The sequence below is a fragment of the Diabrotica undecimpunctata genome, chromosome 3 (assembly GCF_040954645.1).
Source record: "Diabrotica undecimpunctata isolate CICGRU chromosome 3, icDiaUnde3, whole genome shotgun sequence".
NCBI lineage: Eukaryota > Metazoa > Arthropoda > Insecta > Coleoptera > Chrysomelidae > Diabrotica > Diabrotica undecimpunctata.
Genome location: NC_092805.1, coordinates 157,096,617 through 157,109,358, shown reverse-complemented (window position 1 = coordinate 157,109,358; position 12,742 = coordinate 157,096,617). Strand labels below are relative to the sequence as shown.

At 32.2% G+C, this 12,742-nt stretch overlaps 1 protein-coding gene across 3 annotated transcripts in view; it reads left to right on the top strand.

Annotated features, from left to right (window-relative positions):
* The window catches only part of Pvf1 (PDGF- and VEGF-related factor 1), a 56,029-nt gene that overhangs the window by 26,811 nt on the left and 16,476 nt on the right, over positions 1 to 12,742 (top strand). For all 3 annotated transcript variants that reach the window (XM_072527276.1, XM_072527275.1, XM_072527274.1), the window contains exon 3: positions 3,318 to 3,648. In XM_072527276.1, the coding sequence (XP_072383377.1) occupies positions 3,318 to 3,648 (331 nt within the window). The remainder of the gene's footprint in view (positions 1 to 3,317; positions 3,649 to 12,742) is intronic.

The window sequence follows — 12,742 nt, the reverse complement described above, 5'->3', positions numbered from 1 at the left end:
TGGCCTATCCAACAATATATTCAGAATGTCATAAACAATAAAAAATTATACATTAACACAACACGACATAAGGACAAACAGTTTAAATTTTTTTAAAAATGACGAAGCTACATATTAGTTGGCATCAGGAGAGAGAATTATTCTCAACATTCTCTCTCCTGGTGCATATCAATATGTAGCTTCGTCATTTTAAAAAAAAAATTTAAACTGTTGGTCCTTATGTCGTGATGTGTGAAAGTACTTGGGCAACATTTAATAACAAAACTGTGCTCGATATCTGCCTTTTATTGATTAAAATTCACTTATTCGAGCATTCAAGCTTATATCACTTTTATAAAATTTGTAGCTATTATTATAAGTTATAAATTGAGATTCATGAAATAATTATAAACTTCTTACAAGTTATAAAATAACGTCTGATATTAGATAAAATATACTTCTTCTTTTGGGTTCCGTACGCTAAGCAGCGTGTAGGCGTTCATGGTGGTTGTCGAATGTACAGAGATCCTTCTTCTACTCTTTTTATTATTGTACTGGTATACATCATAATGACGGTATTAGATTTTTGTTTTGATACAGGGCAGCGACAGCCGCTTATACGTATTTCGACCTCTTTAGGTCTCCTCAGAACGGTATAGCCACTGCTCTATGCACAACTTAAATTCGGTTTCGCTAGGTAGAAATCGCTTGATTTCTCTTTTTGTACTGGTATGCTGCACTAGTTTCTTATGTCTCTGAACTATGAATTTTGCTTTCGCCTAGGGCCTGGTCGACCTTCAACTCTGCCCAACAAGATGACATTCAGATGATTATATTTTTTATTTAATAGAATATGACCCAAGTAAGAAAGTTTTCGCTGCTTAACGAGATCCAGCAATTCTCTTTGGACATTATTCATTGTTAGGACTTCATCATTTGTTACATGGTCCACTCATTGAATTCTAAGCAACCTTCTGAGACACCACACTTCGAGAGCTTCCACACAATTCGTAGATTTTTACGTGACAGGTCTCACTTTCATATATACAAGGAAGTATTTATCAAATTTAAGGAAGGTTTTTCTAGCCATTGCTACTCTTATCTTCACTTCCAGGTCACAGTTCTACTTGCTATTTAATGTAGCTCCAAAGTATTTAAATCTTTCAATCTTTCCAATAGCTCTATTATTTATATTCAACTGAGCTTCCATATGGTTCTGCTGATTACCGTATATTTGGTTTTTCTATTTTGATATTAAGCCCGTACTCCTCTCCAATTTCACCAAATCTTGCAGCTCCTCTATATTTTCCGGTATAATGGCCGTACGTATAGTTATTAAAAGGAAGACAATTAACTTTGATGCCTCTTTCGTTCTGCTGTGCAAGCTGAAATATTTTTTTTTCATAAATGTTGAACAGCAGTAGGGAGAGAATACAATCATGCTTTTCCTTATCTCCATTTCGTTATTTCCGTTTTTTGATTCCAATATAGTTGTTGAATCATTTGCATGTCTTCATCGTCGAGCCTAATTTCGTTTAACGTCTGTATCAACAGAGAATAAACAATACACACTTACTAGTCAGAAACAAGTCAGATACAAAAAAAAACTTATTGATTTATGCATGTGCCATGGAATATGAAGTACTGCTGAAATACAAAAACAGAATAATAAAAATTATCACAAAATCTACTAAAATAATTTATAAAAAAAAAAAAACAACTAGTGAGCTGACGAAGCAAAATAGAGCTGGCTAAAACTCTCATATATAGTACAGAATAGATGTTAGACTAAAATATACTTGAACTAGTGACAAAAATTATACAAAAGAAATCGATGAAGAGAATTTTATGGGATTACCAAACGAGTGTTATCAGAATAATTCTCAATTTGTTTTCCAGTATTATTTCATCAAATTTGATTTAATTCCTAAATAGAGTAAATACCTTGTAATTGTTACAGTTGCCGTTATCTCATTTCCTATAAATCAACACTGCTAAATTTAATTGCCAGTCTTTAGCGCCCTTCCTTCCTTCAATGCTGTGTTTTTTTTACTAATAGAAATCAAAAGATTTCTAATAGCAAAATTTTAGCATTTTCGCGTATTTTTTATCATTTCCGATGTTATTTTATTATTTCCAAGGACTTTCCCATGTTTTTGGTCGTCTTGTTGCTTGTTTCAGTTCCTCGTATGTAATCTCCAATTTTCCTTTTAACGTTTATCTCATAATTTATATTTTCCTGATTATTTTGTGCAGTATCCAGCAGACTTCGTAAATAATCTTTCCATTTTGCAAAGATTTGTATTTTGTCAGTTAGAATCACTAACTAACAATTTTTTAAACAACAATTTATGATTTGTTTCGCTGTCCCGTTCTAATTTTGCTTCAAATGTTTTCCAAGATTCCTATTTAACTCCTGCTACAATTTTTTACTTCTTCTTTTTCTTTTTATGTTGACATGACTGTGTCTGTTTTTCAATGTGCCTCCAGTAAGTTGTCGTTCCATCATTTTCATGGTGTTTCTACTGATCGTCTTCCTATTCCGTCTAACCGTCTTTTGCTGTCTTTACTACTCGATTTGTTATCATTTGACTTATATGGTCGTTCCATTTTACTCTTCTATTTCTTATCCTGTCCTTGATGTTCCCCACCTTGCATCTACGTACTTCTAGCTCTGTACAATAGTGTCTTACCATCAATTTTTCATCTCATCCTCATATCTCATCAAGTTTTCATCTCTGCTATTTCTGACATTCTTTTTGTCCTCTCTGTATCAGGTTGTGTTTCTGCCGAGTATGTCATTATTGGTCTGATGACTGTAAATTCTGCCTTTCATATTTTTTTTCCATATTGTTTAAATTCTAGAAAACAAGTTAAATCCAACTTGATGAAGTGGATTAAATAATGTTGCTGTTCTGCTTACACACTTTCCATTTTCGAAAAATGAGAAAATATCCTGAAAGAGTTTTGCTATAGAATAGACTGCTTTGAAGTAATTAAAACAATTCAAATAACAACTGTTTGCAAATTTATTTCAATGTAGTTTTTGACGTGACGGAAACAAATAGAGTCATTAACACTAGCAAAACATTGGCATTACGTTTAGTTTTTAAAAGGTGAAAAACTTTTAATAAATTGATACTTTTTCACAAAAACAGAGTAAATATGAAAAAAATTATGATGTAAAAAATGATCCTGTTGGAATAAAAATCGACCTGTTTCAAAAAATCAAACGAATATTGTCAAATATCAGGGTGGACTCTTTTGAGTGGCTAACCCTGTATAAGCCATAACATATAAAATGTGTATAATGAAGCTACACTCACAATTTATTTCAGATATCATCAACCAGGAGCTGAACCTCGGTCGTATTCTGGATCCAACGCAGACTCTTGGAACGATTATCAAACACGACAAAGAATTCCACAACATAATCCCTTTAATACTCCTCAGGATATTTATCCGCGGCAAAGAATCCCACAACATAATCCATTCACTCCTCCTCACGACTATCAAACACGACAAAGGATTCCACAACACAATCCGTTCAATACTCCTCACGATCATGATTCATCAAATTGTGAATCTTGCGGTGATGACAGAAATGGTAGAAATAATCAGAAGTCTGAAGCAGTAACTACAAAATATGCTAACAATAGCGCAAAAGAGGTAACTTTGTTTATATTGTAAAACTAAATCTAAATATTATCAAAATGGTTGCTGATGTGAGTCTCTACTCACAATTGTTACCTATGTCTTAACATTAATGTCACATAGTTATTGTAGTATTGAGTAATAAGTAAGTCAACAATACATCGATTTTACCACAGTCTGATGAAGTATTTTACAGAGATACTTACGTTCAAATATAAGGGACATATCAAACTAGTGTTGCTGTAGTTAGTTTTTCCACCATAAAATCCCTACAATTTGTGTCTCTTATGCTGTAGTGTAAGTATCTCTGCATGTTACTTAATTTCTAATAACATTACCGTACTGGTCGAAAAGGCCAAAAATTTTTTTTATATTTTTAATACTTAATCAAAAAAATGAAGAGAATTTTCACTCAGTCATCGCAGTCAGTCTGGTTCCATAAAAACTAAACGATAAAATGAAAGAAGACTGGATAAAAAAACTTATTACCTAATTGAATTCAATAATAAACTGAATCCGATTACAAGAAAATAAAACCATAAAAACTTATCGCTCTAAAGGATACAAAGAAATTCTCACATATTTTAACTCTAATAAATGTTTCAATCGCCACCAAAAACACTGTGAAGGCATAAACTCAGAGTTTATCCTCTTAGAAAGTGCATTATAGTGGGACTTCATCAAAAATTTGGCAAAATAATTGTCATTGAAAGTTTGGAAAGTTGAAACATCAAAAAAATCTTCGCTGGAATGAGAGATTTAGTTTAGATCTCACTTTACTGTTATATTCCAATCATAAAACACTTAATCTTGTTACTCGGTTTTTAACCAGCAAATTTTTATTCTTTTCTGATGATATATCTTTCTTTTCTTATATATTTCCCTTTTTGGAGACCTGCTAATAACCATTTCATTCTTCGTTCAGCGCAAAGCCAACTCAATAGGTCACCGAAGCAGGCCTTTCATAGGCGCGTATTTTCGAAAGTACTTCCGTCGATTTGGCTCAGGATCGCGCTAAAAAAGTAATTCTCGGTATTAAGGTATTAAGCTCGCGCCTTTACCGCATACGTACGACCTTATATATTGGTTATACCAAAAAAATTAAACAGATCAAAATTGTATAAAACATAATTCTCACCATTTTTATTTAGGGACATTCACGTCGTTAAGTTAATAATAAACGAGATAATTCAATAGTTATGCTTTGTCAGTATTTTCCCCTTAACTCGGAAAATATCAACCGCACGAAAAAAATTTCAAAAAAGAAATTTCAGGAAACGCATTTGCAACAATTTCAGTTTTTATCATTTTTGTCGAAAAGCCAAAAATGCCGGATATATTGAGCAAAAACAAAATCGCTTTAAATTCAAGATGACGGCTAACGTGGCGGCGGAATTCAGTCGCGATTTTAAATTTACCCTAAAGGTTAAAACAATAAAATTTGGGGTAGTTCGCCATGCAAGGTCAAATGGCATTACGACTGGACTAATCGTAATTACAAAGGGAAGGCCACGCACTAAATATTTAAATCAAAATTGGAAAATTCCAGGCCAAGTTTCATCCAAGTATGCAATTTAGAATGAAGCGTATTAGTATTTTGAACCTGAACCGAAGACCTGTAATAACATACGGATGCGAAACGTGGACCATGACCAATGCAAACGAAGAAAAGCACAGACGCTTTGAACGAAAAATACTTAGAAAAATTTTTGGACCTCGCCATGACATCACCACAAACCAGTATAAGATCAGAACCAATATCGAATTAAAAGCACTCTACAATGACGCCGATATTGTCCAAGAAATTAAATCACAGCGACTAAGATGGGCAGGCCACGTGCACAGACTGCATAACGATAGACTTGTAAAACTGGTATGGGAAGAGATTCCCACATGCAAAAGACCACTCGGACGTCCCAGAATGCGATGGAGAGATAACATCCAAGCAGATCTCCGGACAATGAACATTCCATTTGACCCTATAAGTTATAGGTTGATGGAAGACCGAACAAATTGGAAAAAAGTTGTAGTCAGCCACGACCCACCCAGGGTTGTAGCGCTACGTGATGATAATGATGATGATATCTTCGTTGGGTCAAAAAGTCGATAAAAAATGTTAGTTTTACAAATTATAAAACAGTTTTTTTATCCAAAATCACGTACATGTGGTTTTAAAGATAAAACAAACATGCTAGAATATTTGTGAATAGTTGTCAGAGTACTAAGTACCTTAGGAGTATGTAAAAAAATTAAAATGAAAAGGGTGCGTAGACGCACCTTTGGCTATTAATGGGTTAAGTATTTTCCAACCCATTCCCCTGTTTTTAACTTTGTGGCCTCCGTTGCAACATAGTAACTTTCTGACGATTTCACTCAGCAGTCAGCGATGATACTCATTTATCTGATTGACTTTTGCATCGTTGGATATCCTTTATCCGCTCTCAGGAACGATTTTCCTAATAGAGGTCAAGAGAGTTCCTTGCGTAACTCCTACCAAGTGAGGTTAATCCTTATATCGCATTCACTCGGCCACTCATGCGTTAGTTATTTCCGCTGTCTCATAATGTGTTGCTCAACTTCAAGCATGTGGGCGTGCAAAACTGAAAATTATTAGATAAATACGTGAAATGACAACAAATGATAAAAGTAAAAATTAATTTATTAAGAAGAACTCGAGGTATTGTAGGCAAATTAAAAAAGGTTGAGATGGTTCGGGGATGTTTAACACCGAAATAAAAATTATGCAATGCAAAGAAATCATTGAATTCAATTAGAATATCATCTTTCGAAGAACTATTCAACCAAAATTAAATTAAAATTAAAAATCTCATGGTAAACTAATTTAAAATTTAAACGCACCGTTATTGTGACTATGTATATTATAGATACTATTATTACGCAGAAATTCAGTAAATTATTGATTGTTTAATATGACAGTATAATTAATAAAGTACATATTTGTAGCATTGTATCTATCACCTGTTCACCTTGGTAGATCTACACCTACAAAATATAATTTATAATAGATATCTTTATGCGATAATTAATTTGTTAATACTTGTACTTTGGTAATAATACTAATAGAAAATATTGAAAAGTCCCGACGGTAACAACAAAAATTTGACTCATGCTAAATAATTATAACAATATTTATACAGGTTGTTTCAAAAAAAGGTAACCCCGTCTCTAGGGTAGGTAAAAAACTGAAAAATAATTGGGATTTGCTTAGTAAAAAATTTTTGTAACGCCATCCGTTTTCAAGATACAGGGCGTTGAAGAAAAAAAAAATTTACGCATTTTTTACGATTTTGCCGAAACTACTGGCAACATTGTAATGAAATTTTATACGAATATGTTTTGGAAGCTGATACATCCCATGAATTTGTTTTTATATCTGATTCTCATAGAAGGCGCTAGTTACACGGATCGTACTAAGTATTAGTCAATATAACTTTTTTAAGAGTATAATTATTAATCAAAATTTCAAGTAAACTTAAACATCATTCAATTTTACACGAAAAGGTACTCTCGGTAAAACTCGATACTGTGTACCGTTTTCGGAATATTTTGATTTGAAAATTATGAAGTAATAATTGATGCTGGTAGTAATGATAAAGTTCTAATAGGTATACCTCTATTTTCTCCAAGTGTGCCATGGAAATCTGACATTTATTGATTGTTATGACGATAAATCAACAATAATTAGAGTTTTGAAACCTTGTTATGTGTAAAATCAAATCAAAATTTACTCAAATGTTGAATACACTGACATGTTATTAACCTTAGGCGAATGTTTAGGATGTTCTAGTGCAGCTGTGGCACGTTATGCAGAAAAGTTTCCTAGAAGAAACTTACCAAGTAAAAAAACATTTAGAGCCGTTGAACGACGTTGTCGAGAAACTGGGAATGTGAGACCAAATAAAATAAATTCTGGTAGACCAAGAACAACAAGAACAATTAATAAAGAAAATAATATTTTAAATTTACTTGATCAAGATCCAACAGTTAGCGTAAGGAATATAGCAAGACAAACAAATACTTCTTCAAGTACTTGGCGGATACTGAAAGAACAGCAATTACATCCTTATCATTACAGACAAGTCCAAGAGCTCTTGCCAGATGATCTACCGGTTAGAGTGGATTTTTGTGAAACATTGCAACAAAGGACAGCCCACAATCCAAATTTTTTAAAATGCATTCTTTTTACGGTCGAGGCCACCTTTACGCGACAAGGTATGTTTAACTCCCATAATGCACACTACTGGTGTGATGAGAATCCACGAGTCAAAAGGGTATCACATTACCAACACTCATTTAAAGTTAATGTTTGGGCAGCAACTTTAGGTAACAAATTAATAGGTTATCATATTCTACCTGGAAATTTAAATAGTGATATGTATCTTGATTTTTTAATCAATTTCTTATTCGAGATATTAGAAGATTTAACGCTAAACGAGCGAAGATCTTTATTTTTTATGCACGGTGGAGCTCCACCACACTTTGATAGAAGGTGTCGTAATTGGTTGAGTAATCATTTTCCGAATCGATGGATTGGTAGAGGTGCAGAAGCTCCGAATCATTGGCCTCCTCGGTCATGCGATTTTAACCCTTTTGACTACGCAGTTTGGTCGTATATTAAGGAAAAAGTCTATGCTACAGAGGTAAATTCACGCCAATAATTAGAAGAAAGAATTCAACGTCAATTTAGTGACATCATAGCTGATCCCCTACCGTTTAGAAGGTTAATGGAATCTTTAGAAAAAATAATAGACTTATGTATTCGCTAAAACGGAGGGTTACTGTAATTGAATTTTATTTTATGTTCTTAGTCATTAATTTAATTTTCTTCTTGTGAGTTTTGTTTAATTACTAACTATTTTATACCAGCATCAATTATTACTTCATAATTTTCAAATCAAAATATTCCGAAAACGGTACACAGTATCGAGTTTTACCAAGAGTACCTTTTTCGTGTAAAATTGAATTATGTTTAAGTTTACTTGAAATTTTGATTAATAATTATACTCTTAAAAAAGTTATATTGACTAATACTTAGTACGATCCGTGTAACTAGCGCCCTCTATGAGAATCAGATATAAAAACAAATTCGTGGGATGTATCAACTTCCAAAACATATTCGTATAAAATTTCATTATAATGTTGCCAGTAGTTTCGGCAAAATCGTAAAAAATGCGTATTTTTTTTTTCTTCAACGCCCTGTATCATGAAAACGGATGGCGTTACAAAAATTTTTTACTAAGCAAACCCCAATTATTTTTCAGTTTTTTACCTACCCTAGAGACGGGGTTACCTTTTTTTTAAACACCCTGTATATTATGTAAAGCAAATTAAGAATGTCTTTGTTTACTATAATTTTGCCCATTAAAATTTAAGTTAAATGGGATGTAAATAAAGATTAGATATAATAAATGTATAAATGATTATTCTTAAATCTTAATTTTAGAAAAACAATCAAAAGTGTAGGGATCATTTATTAATTTAAATATCTCCAATAATATTCAGAATTATCAGCTGTTTAATAAATCAGATAGAACAAACAGAATTAAAACAAAATTGTGATTCCTGTAGAGGTTCCTGTATTATTTATATTAAAATATAACGTAAAGTTTTTACTAATTTCATTCTTTTTCGAAAAAACAAATTCATGGTAATTTTCAATTGAAGAGTGGAAGTTTTGTTTTTGTCCTGGTATAATACCAAAATATAGTTTACAAGTAAATCAAGAAAAAGCAGTTGATATTAGAAAATTAATAGAAAAACATTATGATTTAAACTGGAAGGGTATTGACGAATTAATCTATTTTAAACATGTTTTAAAACGAGACAACTTTGGAAAACATCCACCTGCAGACAAGTTTATAAATAATTAGTTTACTTTCAACAATAATACGCGTAAAATAAACCGGCTCCCCTGTTTTCCTGGTTAAGCTTAAACATCCTAAACTTAGAAATTTCAATAATGTTTTCATTTAGCAATTATTCATCTTCAAAATTTTCTTTATTTTTATTTCTCTCTAGGATAAAGAATGTTACTGTAGATTAGAACAGTTGAATCTTTTTAACTTTACAGCCACTTCCATTGGATAAAATAATAATTCCTAAACCTTCGCTTCCATACATAAAAAGTTCTGTTAGTACATATTTTAACGTAATAATTTGCCTACCACATTGGGTATCACTTATAAGGGGATGAAAGTGGGGACTGAGCAATTACTGGGCCACTCTTGGTTTGGTTGGAGAGCTGGGTCGTAAGTAAGTGAATAAAGGAGGGACTGGAAGGGATAACTACAAAGAGAGTAATCAAGAAAATACTTACATAGATTTCCTGGGCAACAAAACACGAGAAGGTTCTTAATAGTTTAATTATTTGAATTTGGACGCCGTTTAAAAGAATCCTCTTGCTGAATAAAAAGAAAGGCTTTTCTTTCCTAAAAAATATTAAAGGGTGAAAATCTTGATAGAGGAAATAATTCTACAACTCCAAAAATTGTTTATTTTAACTTTCAATAATTTTAATAAGAAGTATCGTATATCACTCTGGATGGTATTTCCTTTAAGAAGTTTTGGAATGGGATCGGATTGGATGGGATTGGAATGGGATCAAAACCACTGTCCCACATAAACTCTAGACAATTGGACTGTGGAAACGAACAATTCTCGGGAAGTTGGAACTGATTCTTGCTTCAGATTATCCTGGTTCACAACAAACTGCAATCTTCAAAACTCGGCCACTCAATTAATTCTTTAAACCATGTGGAACTCTCAAATGGTTGGAAACGCCGTGTTGCAAATCTCTCATATAAAGCACAGCACAAACAAATCGTTGATTAACAACAAAAACTGCCACATTGCATTTTGAGCTCAAATTCACCTCTCCACAAAAAAAATTGCCGGCTTTTGAAGACTACACCCGAAAGCTATCTCTTTCAAATCTCAATCCAAACTTTCACTTAAACTCCACACTGCTGCACTACACATTTTCCCATAACAAAAACGAAAACAAAAAAAAACATTACGAATTTAAAAAAGAAAAATTCGGACTAAACAATGACCTGACTCCTATCGTGGTCTATTGCAGAGTGATCTCATAATATTTAAAAATCGTTCTCCTTCCCACATACTTTTCAAATCAACCTAAGTGGATATTTATTTGACGCGCAATATTAAGCGGAATCAATATCAAGGAAATACCATCTGTGTTATATAAACAAACTTAAAATGATTATATTATCAATCTCAGCAACGCAAAAAGATTGAAAATATTTTTCGGTGTTGTAATACATACGAAAGGAAAATAGAAATGCTACAATATCTGGTTTTAATATGGAATTCATTATAGAAATTTTTTTTATGGATTTTAGAGTGAACTCCTTAAAAATGGCTTCAATGTATAATCAGAATCTCCAAGTAACAGTTAATTTCTATTATCTCTATTTAAACTTATCAAAAATACAAAAATATTTACACCTACCTGGCAGGTACCTACAATAACATATCCAAAAAGTATCACGAAATTGTCAGAATTCTTTTTTTACAATGAAATGAATTTTATAATCATTAAAATAATTTGACAGAGACTTTTTAATTTTGGAATCCTATACTGCTATTATATAATCAACAGCACCAATATCTCTTGGAGAACGTTAATTAATCCTTAATTTAATTACCAAGATTATGAAAACACTGAATGGATAAACTAGTAAAGAAAAATATGTAAAATATCTACTTTTATAATCTTTTATTAACACCTATTTACAATATATTCTCAGAATATAGATCACCGTTGGTTTACTTAATCTTCTTCTTCTTCAAGTGCCCTCTCGCTACGGAGTTTGGCAATCATCATTGCTATTCGTATCTTTGAAGCTGTTGCTCTAAATAATTGGTTAGATGTGCACTGGAACCAGTCTCTTAAATTGCGCAGCCAAGATATACGTCGTCTCCCCACGCTTCGTTTGCCCTGAATCTTTCATTGGATAATTATTAACTGGAGCAATCGGTACTTAATTACTTAATCTAAACCTCTTAAAAAAGTCTTTATCATTACAAAAATTTAAATGGTCGATTCTGCATCAAATATAACATTCTCGCACTAAGTTATAAACATTAAACATCATACTCTTTGATTACAATAAATCTTCTAATACGGGTTCCATGTCTCTCACCTACAATAAACAATAATATTTAGGTTATATTTTTGATTTCGCGATAACCTAACATAATGCAAACTACAATAAACATTAATTATCTTCCAGATAACTTCTTATTCGGTACTTTATTTGGCAAATAAATATTTTATATTTTATATTTTATTTATTTATTTTATATTTTCCATCCACTCCTGAATATAGGTCTCTCCCAATTGCTTCCATCTTTCTCTATCTACTCCACTGTTTGCCTGCCACTTCTCTTATGTCATCTACCCATCTTTTTTGAGGTCTTTCCATGCTTCTTGTTGTCGTCCTTGGACTCCATTCTAGAATTTTCCGTGTCCACCTGTTGTCATTATATCGGGCTATGTGACCTACCCTGCGCCATTTCATTTTTGTAATTTCTTCCAAAATATCCCTAATCTTCGTTCTACGTCTTATCTCGGTGTTTCTAATCTTGTCTCTCAGTGATATTCCAAGCATGATTCGTTCCATTGCTCTTTGCGTTGCTCTTATATTAATAGATATGAAATTATGATTATTGTTGTTGTTATACTACTGGACAAGCAGTGTATATTGTCTTCCTAGGGTTTTATAGATGAGGCAGAAAAAATTGAAATATTTGAAGAATTTTTTTGTATTACCAAGTAATAAAATAAAATAATTTGTTTATTTTGTGTTTTGAGAACAAATTCCGAATTGGGAATCGAATTGTCAAAATAAACGTATTTTTAATTAAAATTATAGTTGATTCCCAATAAATAAAATAGATACTATTCGGTAGTTTGTCAATGCTCTCCGAAAATCGATATTGACTATACTTTTTGGTTTTCTCTTTGTAGTAATATTAGGGTATAGTAGTATGTGAATCGTTAGTCAAAACTGTTAAGCTATCCGTAAAATTTTAAAAGAAAAACTAATTAACCAAACTTGAATTT